At 40.1% G+C, this 14,644-nt stretch overlaps 1 protein-coding gene across 6 annotated transcripts in view; it reads right to left on the bottom strand.

The window, feature by feature from the left end:
* Window positions 1-9,986, bottom strand: part of ppfibp1b (PPFIA binding protein 1b) — a 38,133-nt gene extending 28,147 nt beyond the window's left edge. For 3 of the 6 annotated variants that reach the window (XM_072434493.1, XM_072434492.1, XM_072434496.1), the window contains exons 1-3: window positions 9,873-9,985; window positions 1,413-1,494; window positions 433-638 (exon numbers count right to left, since the gene is read on the bottom strand). In XM_072434493.1, the coding sequence (XP_072290594.1) occupies window positions 433-638; window positions 1,413-1,476 (270 nt within the window). In that variant the 5' untranslated portion in view covers window positions 1,477-1,494; window positions 9,873-9,985. Of the gene's footprint in view, window positions 1-432; window positions 639-1,412; window positions 1,495-9,872 lie in introns of all 6 variants that reach the window. The other 3 variants (XM_072434491.1, XM_072434494.1, XM_072434490.1) reach the window with 2 other exon arrangements.
* Window positions 9,987-14,644: the final 4,658 nt, after the last annotated feature.

Genomic DNA, 14,644 nt, shown 5'->3' with positions numbered 1-14,644 from the left:
ATAGAGAAGAAAAAACATATATAAGTCACTCTGGAGTATGAAGTAAGGTTGCAAGTGTGATAATAACAAATAATATCACATATAAGTCGCTCTGGAGTATAAGTACAAGTATAGAAGTATAAATATAAGAATAAGTCGCACCCCTGCCAAAACTATGAAAAAGGTCATTATACGGTATATATTTGCTTTGTACACGGGTGGAGCGAGTGTGATTTTTTGTTCAATCTAATCTTTATACTAGTTTTAGAATCAATTAGTATCCAATTTTCGATACTTTTGACGACCCTTTTGCTTTCCACAGTATGGCGTCGGACACGTATCCATCAGGCATTTATTCAGTTACTTTTATTGCTCCAAAAATACATGGGAAAACGAGAAGAGTTACAGCGTGCGCCTTAAATGTAAATGGTTATTTGCCCGCCCGGCCCTTACCATGTGCCCCTGCAGCCACTCCACCAGACCCTCGGCGGTGGAGTCTGGGATCTGGCACCTCAGACTCTCCCTCTCGTCGGCCTCCATCAGCTCCAGCACGTTCCGCAGGTCTTCCAGGAGGTGCAGGGCGCGCAGGCTGCCCATGAACGGCGAGGTGGGGGACTGACAGTCAAAGAGCCCGTTGGTGTAGTCCAGGGCCTTGGAGCCTGCACGAAACAAGACGAAAAAACTTTTAGATGAAGATGTAGAGATGTAGCAATGACAATATGGTGATGGTGCATTGTCACAAGTCTCACAATAGTATCATGGGCTGTCACAATCAATCAACAAAACAATGGATTTAAGCTTCAGCAAATAATTAGGTTTCTCTTTGCTTAAATGCATTTTTTGATTTGCAGCTAAAACACAGGAAACAACATCTAGACTATGATCCTTTGGTCCATTTCAGTGTAGATAATGTAACAGAAATAACTGTTATCAAGCACAGTTTCCCTCAGGTCAATTCGGCTCAGAGCAGTACAAAGTCAAGCTTCTCAGACCAGCTCCTCAGATTGAAAATGACTTTCAGATGGAGGTCAAAACAGCTTGATTTCTAAAACATTTTCCAGATCATATTAGCATTTGTTAATACCATAATAACATGCTAATAATATTATTGGTGCACTAATTACAGCAAAACATCATAAAATAAACTGTCTGAGCTTTATTTGTGCAGATTTTTGCAGGTGGAATCTGTTAAAAATGTGTTAAGAGTCTTCAAAAAAGCTAATTAGAGTATCGGATCAGTATCGGAAGACAGAGAATCGATACCTGTTCCGGTATGAGGACAGATATTGATACTGGTATGAGTTTTGGTGCGTTCCTATTCTATAACTGACTTTTCTACACATGACTACAGGCTATTGCGGCTAAGACTAAGCACACTAACTTGGTGCGATCTAAAAGTCAGTTCGGGACAGGTTTGAGCTCGTTTACTGTACCCGCTATAATCCCGTCCATCTGCTCCAGGGCCGCCGCCAACATGTCACTGGCATCGGACATCATCTTCGCTCGCGGGCCAGTCTGGAAGAAGAACAAGAAAAGGTTGATTAAATGCAAAAAATCCCAAACATCACGGCGCACATTTAACGTTTTAAACAGGAGACTGACGTACAAACTGCTAACGAACGCAATAATCTCATGTATTTTCGGAACGTAGATGTGTAAACTTCAAGGTTAACACGGTTTTCCGTGGAAATGAAGGAACGTTTGTCGTTTGCAGTGGACATTCAGTACTATTTTACCATCAAGTCATTTAGCCCACTGTGTTTAGTTAAAACATAATATATAAAATAATCTGACTCACAGTTCTGTTTGTATTTATCCAGTAAAACCTATTTTTTTAAATATTTTACCTTCATCAACGTGTCTTCTTATTAAATAAAACATACATCACATACAAATATAAATGTTTTTAAACCCATATTTTGATATCACTCACTTTTCATCTGCCAAAACGCCCTATAATTACCGTATTTTCCGGACTATATGTCGCTCTAGAGTATAAATCACACCAGCAAAAAAAAAAAAAAAAAAAAAAAAATTATTAAATAAAATGCTTCAAATATTTCATTTGAAAAACTGAACTACGGTAATAATACAACTATGATTTACGTCACTTTCTATGATGTAGCTGTAGTAGATGAGTGTGTCTATATATATATATACGTCTTGACGCTAAAACGCGACATCGTGACGTGCCCGTTTACAAAGGAAAATATTATTATATTATATTACTCGCACTGGAGTATAAGTCACATTTCTTGGGAAAAATGTGTTTGATAAAATCCAAGACCACGAACAGACATTTCATCTTAAAATGCATTTTAAAATAATAACAGATGAGAGAACATGGTGAATAGGTGTACGTATGCTAACGCTAACACCTTCAGCTACATGAGGCACAGACAGAACTGTGGTAAGTGTCTGGTATGTTAACGTAACATATTAACAGTTATTCAGATAACTATAGCATAAAGAACATGCTAACAAGTTTACCAAAGCATCAGTTTTACCCCAAATCACTAAATCCATTGAATTCTTCTTCCTCTGTGTCACTTCTAAACAACTCCACAAACTCCAGAGGAAGAGGAAGTGCAGATTCTTCTTCTGCGTCGCTTAGAGCCTAGAGCGCCCTCTTGTGAAAAAAATGAACATGTGAAATGTGGTTGCAAATGTGAAAATAATGAATAATATCACATATAAGTCGCGCCGGAGTATAAATCCCACCCCGGCCAAAACTATGAAAAAGGTACGATTTATAGTCTGGAAAATACTGGATTATATTTTGTATATTCCAAGCTAATCCCGGTTTCTCCACTGAAATCACTGTATTGTATTCACTTCACTTTTGCCTCCATTCTGGAATATACCATGTACTTCATTAGTAAACGTTTAAAAGGGACAATAGCTCACTGGTGTCACGGCCAAAAGAACAGCCAGTTCTTTCTTTTGGACCGTCTAATAATCCAAACTCAACACAGGCCGCTTATGTCGTCAGCGCGCAGGACCAAACACAGTCACATCCGGAGCGTTGCCCTGGACACCGTGCCTCTCCAAACTTTATGGAGCCACACACAGACCCGCCACTGTTATTCCAGCATTCCCGCGGTGCCGTTTCCATTCGAACGAAAACACGCAGGCACTAAAACACAAGGATCTCCCCGACACACCGCGCCCGAATTAGACAAGAGCAAAACCACCAGACGACCAGACCACATCCTTTTTCTTCATCCACGCTAAGTTTTACGTCAGATTCACGTCCAGACCGGTCGCACGGGCAGCGATAAACTGCGACTGGTTTGTGCATTGCTGGCCGAGGTGTCGGTCTTGTTTGTGGTGGAGCGACCCACATGATTGCTCGCGATATTTGTTTCGCCAACTCTTGAGAATCATCTGGGAAGACTTGCGCGGTTTCGGTTTGAGCAGTGGGCCGGACCAATCACAGCGCAGCGTTGTAGTTTGGGGTGGAAGTCAAAAGAACCTAAACAAACATGGCGACGCCGACAGCCGTGCTTTGGCTTATTTGAGCAGATTTAAGTCACGTTGTGTACATAGAAGCGTTTTGTGTATTTGAGGACGGGGAAGAAGTCTGACTGTATTTAACAGTTTGTTTTTTTATTGAGGGTATGAAAACTTCAATACACTTACTATTTCCACAAATGGAAAAAGTGTTCACAAGTCTTTTAATGTCAGATTTCAGCATTGATGAATTAAATTAATTGAGAGCCATTTTGAAATAAAGTTTACACTCAAATAAAGGAATAAAATATGTTTTCTACTTGGTAATGGGACGTAAGGTATCTGTACTAAACCTTTTACATACATAGAGCCACATTTCATCTTTTGTTTTGGGCTTGGCGTTATGGCAATAAAACATCCTAATCCTGTGATGACGTGTCAGTGTGTTTCTGTTTATCGTGTTTAATGGTACAATAAACCAAGAAGAAATATGAATAATGATTTACACCTGCCAGTATTTACTGTGCAGGTATGGGTAAATACTGAGAATAGAGAATGCATTGTACATAGAAAGACGGGTAACAGTTATTACATAGGATCATAACATTCAAATATTATTCTAAAGTCAACACTGTCGCTCTGGGCTCAAACGCAGACACTTTTCCCCACCCACTCTTCTGATTGGTCGGTCTCTGTAAGGTTCGAGTGAGTGACAGGTGAAACAATGAAAGGTGAACTCTCAAAAGGCAAAGTAAAAGATAAAAATGCTCCTGAAAATGCAATATTGAAAAGGTTTTAAAATTCTTGTTAAAATTGTTGAGTTAATCATTTCAATTCACCCGTATCAAGCGGTGGATTTTCATTTCGGGGAATTTATTTGCATTAACTCTGAGCCTCATACTAAGTTTCAAATTATCACAACCCAGTGGACAATGCGGAACTACTTGAACTTGTATTACGCTTGATTTATGCAAGTTTCTGTGAGAAAATTATGAGGCAGAACAACATTTTAGTTTAATGTCAATTTTGCATTACACATTTCCTTTAACTCCATAGTCCCTTTTAAAGTCTGTAACAAATTAAAAAGTGTGAGTAATAGTAACCACAAATGCACTCATAAGCTTTGTCAGCAGTCATTCTCTCCACTAAGATGTGTCACTGTATTTCCACCGTTAAAAGCCAAAGACGGAGAAGAAGTGAAACAGACAAAACATTGACACTGATATGTGAGGGAATCCCTTCAAAATGAGTCACGAGTCTGGTTTAAACTTTACACCATGGAGACAAATATAGACGCAGGGGATTTTTGCAAAGAAAGGCTCACTGTAACATCAAAAACATCCACGTCAAGACCAGACACGCCACTAAAGGAATCCTCGAGTCCACGTGTCGGCAAACAAGTGCAAAGTGCGACCAAAACAAAGGAGGAACTAATTACAAAGCGCTGGATCCGGAGGTGAAAAGGGGAGAATGAAAGAGCGTTTTGACATCTAAATGAGCCCACAAAACACGACGCTGAACGGGAAGCTTTCAGTGGCAACAAATGTCTTAAAATGTCATGACTTAATGGCCAAAAAAGATTCACAGATTTTTACAATAAATGAATGATTGCTGTACAGCATCGGTGTCCAAACGTTTACACCCAGGGCCGCATTTTGAAACTTGTACCACAAACAACACGACAACGTCGAATTTGCCGAATGATAAAGTGAATCATTCAAAATTTTGAATTTGACATAGTTTTAATATTAGGTTGGTCTAACATCAAAATGCTTGCTTTTGTTGTTTGGGCCAGACGGCCAACAAAAATTGGTCTGAGGCCGCATTTGGCCCCGGGATGTAGTTTGGTCATGCCCGCTCTACACTATAATCGGAATAATGTTGGGATCATTTTATTATCTTTGATTGTGCGCTCAGTAATCGTGAATAATCATCAAATCGTGCTTTCTCCAAATAACTGTAACTTGATATCGGGACATCCCGAAGGTGCATCATGTAACTTTTCATAGTCCGCAATCTGCTGGTGTTGCCAATAATAATACAACTACTACAACTACTACAACTACTACAACTACTACAACTACTACAACTACTACAACTACTACTACTACTAATACTAATAATAATAATAATAATAATAATAATAAAATGTATAATAATAACATTTGCTGATACCGATATTTATATTTTAAAATCCATAGACAAATCCAAGACAAATAAGTTGAAGTAAAGTTCACACATGATCTTTTCTTCAATAAATAATTACAAATAACCAAAAAGCTAACGGAATGTATTATCTGGGCCATGAGATTATTTATCGCATGATTGTATTCTCGATATTGACCAATACGATAATTGAACCGCTATATCGCCCATCCTCAAAAGCAATAAGATCAGAGGTGAATTTAACGATAACTTTAATTGCATATTCACAGCAGCGTGTCAGTGTCTAGCACCACTCGCGTCTATACGACTCACAGAGAAAGCTTTTGTGCGCTTCAGCCGGGTATTTTGACTGCGAGGCATGACTAGACAAAGACTGCCATAAGTGCGTGGCATTCAGAGCGCACTGGGCCGGGGAGATGTGGGCTCTCGCCTTAAAAACTAGAAAGAGACACGCATATTCAGATAGCAGCTGGTGCCCTTTGGTGGAAAACCCCATATAAGTATTCCATTTAACAATAATGAACACGACAGGGAATTTATATATGGCATTTCAAGTCCATTACAAGTGGAGTGTGGCTTCAGGCAAGGTTCACTGCACTGCATCTGTATGTGAGTCTTAAAAGTGAAAAGTAAAAGCCTGAACGTAGTGACAAATCACGTTCAAAACGCTGTTTTTTGTCTTTAAAGTGAAATTAAAGCCTGAACATAGTGGCAAATCACGTTTCAAAAAGCTGATTGCTAAACGCTACGGTTGCAACTAACAATTATTTGAGTAGGAAACCGGTCTGCAAAACGATTAACGACGATCAAAACAATTATTTCTGTCGTCAACGACAGAAATAATTGCTACAAAACGTACAGAAAACGCACAATTGAACAACATTCAAAGGTTAGAAGGCGTGTAACGTATAAAAATGTAGCTAATATTGTGAATGTTGTTGTGAAGATATACTCAATATTCTAAATTTGCATGTAGTTTATAGTTTTTTTTTAAAAGCTAGAAAATGGTGACATGGAAGTAATAACAATAACGAACAAACATCAAGATTTAAATGTGATCTAATCGTGATCCAATCGTTTTCCAGTTATTTGCTTGAAAACTGCAGTAAATCCCGGTACTAGGAGGGACATCGTGATTAATCGGTTTATCGATAATAGTGATTATTCAGGTCACAGTGTAATCGTAAGAACCAAGAAAATAATAATCGTGACAATTTTTGTATTTTTAGTTCAATCAATTGTCCAAAAAATAGATCTAAATGTAAATATCCGGTTTTATCTGGTTGTTTTTGTCACATTTAACTTTATTAGCTTAAAGTAGGTCACAAACTTGAGGAACAATAACATAGTAATATACAAATAGTAGGATAAATAACAGTAATAGTAAAATTAAAGAGTTTTCCGTCTCAATTACTGCGAATAATCGTTAAATCGTGATGTTTTTTCTCACAATAATCGGAACGCTAAACTTTTATATCCCTAACTGGTAATTCAAACTAGAGTACAATAACTGCATAAACCTTTGTGTGTTATTGCATTACACTTGAGTAGAAAGTATTAGTTAAGTCGTATAAGTTGCGGTTGTTGAAAAAGTTGTCCGTGTACATCATCGTAAACCTTTTGATTAAAAGCCGTATTCATTTGCTTTTAACACGATTTTTTTTCTTTAATCCAATCGAAAAACACGCTCAATCGATGAGAAAAAATGCTTTACGCGTCGCTTCTTTTTTGGCCATTATTCCCAGCCCTAATTTTGGGATTCAAATGATGTAAACATGACATTCGGAGCCACGTGCGCACAATCACACGAGAAATGTCAAGCAACTGCCCTTAAAAAACATTAGGTCACACAATATTTGACAAACTACTTCCCGGGTCAAGGGTCAGGAATCCTCTGCGGACGTTCTGCTTTTTGAACGAAAATACCAAAACGCACAGCTCTTGCGGCTTGTGTTTAGCGTTTAGCGTACACGGGAAACGGCACACTAAACAGAAGACGAGACCCTTTTCTCTGGGTCAGAGACAGTTGCTGCTGACTTTGGCGTCTTTTCTTTGCAATGCGCCGAGGCAAGTCGAAGCTATAAAAAAAGAAGGAAAGAAAACGACCCGGAGAGAAAGGAATTTACAATCTAAGCACAAATCCTACAAGTACTTTAATAGAAAACAGTGATGCTACTCCAACTACAGTACTATTACGGTACTGTTAGAGGGTCTGTCATCTGCTGTTGCCGACCGGAATGTTCCTCAGTTTGACTTTAAACTTATCCAGCTCTATAAAGACAAGCTGGGGTCAAGTTACAGGTCAAATCACAGTAAGAATGCATGTTTTTTTAGGTATTTTTGAGCAATAAACGCACTTTTAATTGGATAAATTAAAAAAAAAAGATAAATTAAGGCTGCTCGATAAGATAAGATAAGATAAGCCTTTATTTGTCCCAAAAAGGGTACAGAAGTAAATAATAAAGAACAGATAACCTATAAAAAACACTCTTATAGAAAAACTCTTATAAAACCTCTTATACTCTTAATAAAAAGTATGAAATTATTATTATTTTTATGGAAACAATAAGAGTTCTATTTGAACTCACAATTATTCAAACAATTTGCACGATTTGAGAGAAAGCCAAGTGCTTCAAAAAGAGAGAAACTGAAACTGAAATACAAAATGAAAGTAGATGATGAAGATACAGTACATGGCTCTTGTGGACATACAGCATTCTACGAGTAAAAAGGTCCAATATGCTGCGACTTTTGTAACTCGCGGAAACATGTGCGTGCATAAAACCCATCGTAGAGTTAGTGTAATTAATTATCTGCTCTCAATTAAGCCACTTTTGTCCGTTTTGGATGTGTAGCAATCGCAGTTATTCAACCATCTCCACCAGACCAGACATGTAGCCTCCACCTGAAACATCACATACTGTAGATTGTGCCACTTTAAATACCTAAACCTTATTTTACAAAACAAATCAAAAATCTTCCTAGACCCTAAACATGACAGGGTATTTCGATATCATGATTACATTGTTTGGCCGTGAGCTGCGCCTCTAATTATCAAAGCCCTTCATTTACTCCCCTGGAATAACCTGCAGCTATTTCCAACATGGGTGGCAGTGTGCATTACCGTTATAACTCAATTTACACCAAATACCGGGGCTGTTTAATGTGAAGTTGTGAGAGTAAACGAGGCGAGCTGGAACTAAAAATACTTAAGTCGTAGAGGCAAACCTGAGTAACGTGTGATGTAGTAATAACACAAATAAAACACAGTGGAAACATAAGAACCTGAAGAAAAAACACACCAGTGGCTGAACGAACTGTAGGAAATTCCATGGAGTTTTTTTTTTTTTTTTGGTGGAAATGGAAACATGGACAAGCCAAGATTATAATTAACGTTTTGGGAGAGACGGGGCCCTCGAATCGCATATTTTAAGCGACTTTAGGGACCGAGCGCGCGCTGAATCCAAACATATGAGGTTCCACTGTACAGCGAGGCTCTTGGGGTCAAAAAGGCAAAGAAAAACAGGTTAAAAGGAGGTCAGCGACTGCACAATAAAAGCAGCTGATCGGATTACACTCGCAATAAACTGCGAGTGTGTCTCTCTAAACTGGGGCCCTTGTTTCACGATGGGGCCATTTACGCACGGACGCATCCAGTGATGTTTTAGACCCAATCCGAGCTGGTCTCCGGGGCAACTGCAGACAGAACTGTGGGTATATTCTGTGATGTGTGTCCCCGGGGAAGTTGGAAGATACAAATATTCAATAAAAGCACCGCAGAAAAGTATAGAAGATCAAAGTAATCGCGGTTATTCATGGATAATGTTTGACTTGACGTTACAAATGAGTTATAACCAGCAAACATTGGCACCACGCACGTCTTTCCAGCGTCGGTCCCAAAACTAGAACCGATTACAAATTCGGAAAATCGAATTTGGAGTCGGTTTGACCGGATTGCAACCTGTAGAAGAGACGCACCAGCTGTTTGGCAACAATGGGGGATCGCGTTTTGGTGGGATTATCTGCTTTAACGGGGCTATTTGTGCTCGGTTAATCCGGTGTGTGTCAAACGGAAGGCAAAACGAACGACTAAAATGCATCCGTGAACGATTTATTGCGAGTAAAACGCCGGTAAATCGGTTGCGACGAGTGGATATTCCGCGAGCGAAAAGCGGTGCGAAACGCGTGCGTCAAAAGCGTCATCTCGCGTTTTGTCGGAGCCGTGCGTAAAATCACAGCCAAAACAAACAAACAAACAATCTCAGCTCGCTCACCGCACTAACTCTCAGTCGCAAAGTGGGATCTTCTGTTTTCCAAAGCCGACGTGGGGATGTGTTTTTTTCCCCCCGAACTTCGATCTTCTCTGCTGCGTTTCGCCAGATCCCCGTGCGCGTCCCGTCCGCGTCGCTACGCCATGATGTCCGGAGAGCGGCGCAGTCGACTGGGAAAGAAAGAACCAACTTGGGACGTCGTGCGGCTGGGAAAATCCCGCCCTGTTTTCTGCGCGGACCGGGCCCCGGGATTGGTCCGGGAGCAGGAACTTTTTGGCCCCGTGACGCCCTCGCAAGAAGACGGGAGAAAGACGGCGGCAGAGGCTTTATAAAACTTCACGATTATTCCTAAGAACGTGTCCTCTTCCGAGACAAAACAAATGCACACGCACTAAACATGTTTATCACACACATAAATGTAGTTTAATGCCTTTTTTGGTTAATGCAATGTCTCCTTTTTTTTTTTTAAGTTTCCGCGCATTAGTCACATCCGCGCTGGAACAATTTGGGGAAGTAGATCTTTTTTTTCTTGTCCTAATAACTCTGAAATGTTATAGAGCGCGTTGAAATGTTATAGTTTAATCCACGTTTCAATCGATAAAGCAACAGTCCAGCGCCAGGAGGGACAGGACCCGGATGAGCGAGCACACAGTGACCTCTAGCGGCGCGCCGTAGAAGTGCAGGCCTCAAACTGCAGCAATGTTCTTCGTGCTCACTAAATATCTGATTATTATTATATGATTTATGGACCTTTCATTTGATTTGATTTGATCTGATATGAGTAGTCTGAGTGTGCATGTAACCACAGCCAGTAATTATCAGTGTAGCATGTCGTGACGTTACTATCTTTTTTACCAGTAATAACTTGGCTACCTAATAATACATATTTTACACTGGTTAACACTTTGGTACACAAACAATAAATGTACGTTTTTCATACTAGTTTATTTCCAAAATTTAGAGGTATCAGCTCACTTATTAAACATGGAATAAATTAACAAATGTCTAGAAACTGAAAGGACTGATTTCAATATGTCATGTTTAAATCTATGTTGCAAAGTCTGGAAATGGGATGTATGGTTTGTAGCTGTTTATAGGGAACATGTTTACGGTACTGCACGTGATTGTCTAGATGTGAGTTAATGAATGATCTGTGCTGCAGTCTTGGCCAGGACTCCTCTGCAAAAGAGATTGGTCATCTTAATGGGACTTTCCTGGTTAAAAAAAAGGTTGAAGAAAAAAAGATTGGACACATGGGCACTATTAATTGAAGTGTGTGTCTCTTGAGGGACCTCTGTGTCTCCTGCAGGACCTCTGTGTCTCTTGAGGGGCCTCTGTGTCTCTGGAGTGGCCTGCACCTTCACTGTACCAGGGTCACATTCCAGCTTGTCCCGGATCCAATCATCTCCTGATGCTCTCTCCAGGCTGATGATGGCTGCGGACAGAACAAGGTCAAATCAAACAAAAAGAGTATTGTGTCCCACCACAGGGCACAACACTCTTTGTGACAATACAAGTAACGAAAATATCAAATTATCACCATTGTTGTCTTTTTCTAACCTTAGAAATACAGTTGGTGGAGTCAGGGAGGAAGCCACAGTAATTGTCTGAACTGCTTGTTAAGAAGTAGATTCACAGAGAAATGTTTGAAGGTTACAATTTAAGTAAGTGTGGCAGTAGACCCTCATAACCCCTGACAGCCTATGGCCTGTGACCTGGGCCTTTAAAAGGAGGCTTCCTCACCTGCGCTGGCCCTTCTCGCCTCTGACGTCACCCTCCACCTGGGAGGACCGGAGCATTCGTTCTGATCGCCCCAAAAACACCCCAAAGTTTAGGCTTAAAGCCAGCGATCACACCAGCGTGTTAACCAGGTTGGTTTGCGCATCGTGCGCTCACCAAACCCTGCTCAAACCTTGTATGACTCGTGCCGCACGCTCCCCAGGTTTAACGCCCCGGTAAGCTGTCTCGCTTCCATAGATTTATATTGTAATCAAACTCACTCTAATTTAGCACTGTTTGTAGTGCGTGACGTCACGTGCAGGCTTTGTGCGCCGGGATTCCTCCCAGCCGCGGCGCGCATAGTGCACAGATTTGAGCACCGGTATGTATCTCTTTTCCTCTCTCCCTCGCTTGCTGCGCACGGTTCTGGACATCCATCTGAGAGTTAATTTCCCAAACTATTGTACCTTTATAGGATTGGTAACCCCGCGGGTCTCTCCTCCGACCCCAAACCCAGAACTTCCCTTCAAGTGCCCTTGGTGGGTTTGGGCACGTTCGCTCCGGCCCCATTCTACATTGACAGCCTGTAACATACCAACGTTTGGAGTTTTTGAGTGTCGGCTCTGGCCCCCAGCTGGACTGTGGGACTGTATCGGCTCCCAGGCCTGTTGCTAAGGGACAATCTGGGCTGCTGTTTTATTTTACGTTTGTTATTTCGGTGAATTGTTTAAATGTGTCTACTGTTTTAGAGGTGTGAATGACAGTAGTTTTATTATTAAAAATGTTTTTATTCTGTCTTTAAATTTAATAAATTGTGAACTTGTTTTCCTATATCTGAGTCTCCTGGTCCACTAAAAGAATTTGCGCTTGCCTTACCTGTGTATGTGTCCCTGGTACCAATCCAGGGTGGCGTTGTTGGAAACTAATACAGTCAATAATAACTCATTTAACCCATAAATTGGAATTCATGTGGACGACATCCACCTAAACATCATATCCCTAGCGTAGCCACGACATAAGCTTTTAACATATTTGCAAATTTAGGTAAAGTACTAGTTACTTAGAAATACTGGGACGTTTTATTACTCCTGACATGTCAGACAATGCAGACATCTACAGACAATGCTGCGTAGACAGGTTCACATTATGTTTTATTCACCTTTTATTTAACCAGTTAAAACCCATTGAGATGACAACCTCTTCAAGTGTCAAGGCTGACCTGGGGCAAGGTGAAAACGCAGCAGCGCACACAATTACACAGAAATATCTGCGTTGCACCAATGAAATTTCCCCATGTGGGACAATAAAAATCGTATCTTAATTTAATTATGAATTAAAAAAGAACATTTAAAGCTAAGGCAATTTATTGAAGGATTTTCTTTTTTTTTTTTAAAACCCCACAGCGAGACCAGCTCACAAACTCAGTTTCAGGGGGGGAAGAGATGCAGACACTCCAGCAATGGCTTCAGCCATTGCATATTTTCTAGATGTGGTGTGTCTAACTCTGGAATACGAGTCTGTCATAAAAGTTGGATGATGATTATGAAGTAAAAGTATAAAGTAGTGGTCTAGAGTTGCAATTGTAAGGGTCAGTTAGGTGAACCTTAGTGTATAGTCTTTCAAAATGTATAAATTCTGTGCAAAATTAAACGACAGACTTACAAAAACTAACATTTTATTTGAGAAGCAAAATATTTGTGGCTTGTTACAGTCAGTCACCACCAAACAAGTTGCGGGATTGTCCAAAGAGCACAAGACGAAGGGAAAAAAATATATAGAACTTTTAGATGTTATGGCCAAGTAATGTACAGTTTGATTCACGATGTTCCCATTTTGTATCGGGTTTAATCTCCTCTAGCAGATCCCTAATGGATTTAGAAACGCTCTCCTTACAGTGAGCTGCGGTTGACTCTGTGTCTCAAGAGAAATGTCTAAACATTCCGCAAAAAACGATAACGACATGACATGAGCTTGGTCAAAACATCGACGATTTCAACATCCAAAATATATATATATATATCTCTTAACAGTCCATGAGCGACGACTCAAAATGACTTCAAACTGCGGCTGCCGTTCCGTTCCTTTTGCGACGGAAAAACAGACAAATGCATCGGGTATCGACTGATGTTAAACACATTCACACCATGTTAGAAGGTATATTTCATCATTCAAAAACAGTCATCAGTGTCTCGTGAACCCGAAGCGACGTGTGCGCGATAAAGAGCCAGTGGTTTCAGTAGTACAGCTCCGATACGATCAATAAACTATCTTTTCTGGCATAAACGAGGCTTAAATATCTAACATGTCTACCCAAACTGTCAATATTCATATAATCATGATAAATGTTTTAAAAAGAGAAATTTGGAACTTGACAGGGTGAATACGCAGTTCTCGCCTTCACATGCAAATGAAGAATCAAAAAGGTATAAGCTTTATAGTATAGTCTGTTGGTAAAGTGTGCAACGGTAGCATTAGAAGAAACTATGTGTCAGTGAGGTAAATGATAATGTCTTCCGTGAATCTATATAAATATACACAGTATGAAGGGTCAGCAGGTAGTTATAGGCTTTAGGTCCGACGCGGAAAAAAAAAAACATGGTTATAGACATTGCATTTGACTCATTCTTCATGAACCGTCGCAGAGCTCAGCCAGTAGTGAGGATTGGCTTGTTGTGCACGTTTTGGGGCGGGTGGACGGCAGGAGGAAGAAGCTGAATATCTGCGGAATGATGACGTCTGGATCATAAATATATCTGTTATATGGCTTACACAAAACATCTAAGAAAATATACTGTTTGACTATTCTGCGAACTGTCTTTCTATGTCCTGTCTCTGTGAAATCTCCCCCACCTTCTCGTATGACAACAGTTTATCATCAGACTTAAAGTAAATTCATAAAAATAGACCTTTTAAGTTAGCTTTTTTGTCTTTTCTTGACTCCCCCCGACTTCAAAGCTCCAAGTGGACTTCAAATACTGAACAATGTATCCCTTTGAGAGACACATGTAGCCCCAATATTTTTTATCTCAACATCGACAAAAATTCAAGAATACAGG

The sequence above is a fragment of the Eucyclogobius newberryi genome, unplaced genomic scaffold, assembly GCF_026437365.1.
Source record: "Eucyclogobius newberryi isolate DKJ021-1_F unplaced genomic scaffold, fEucNew1.0.hap1 SCAF_7, whole genome shotgun sequence".
Taxonomy (NCBI): Eukaryota; Metazoa; Chordata; class Actinopteri; order Gobiiformes; family Gobiidae; genus Eucyclogobius; species Eucyclogobius newberryi.
Note: the sequence above shows the minus strand (reverse complement) of the source record. Positions and strands in the feature narration are given on the sequence as shown.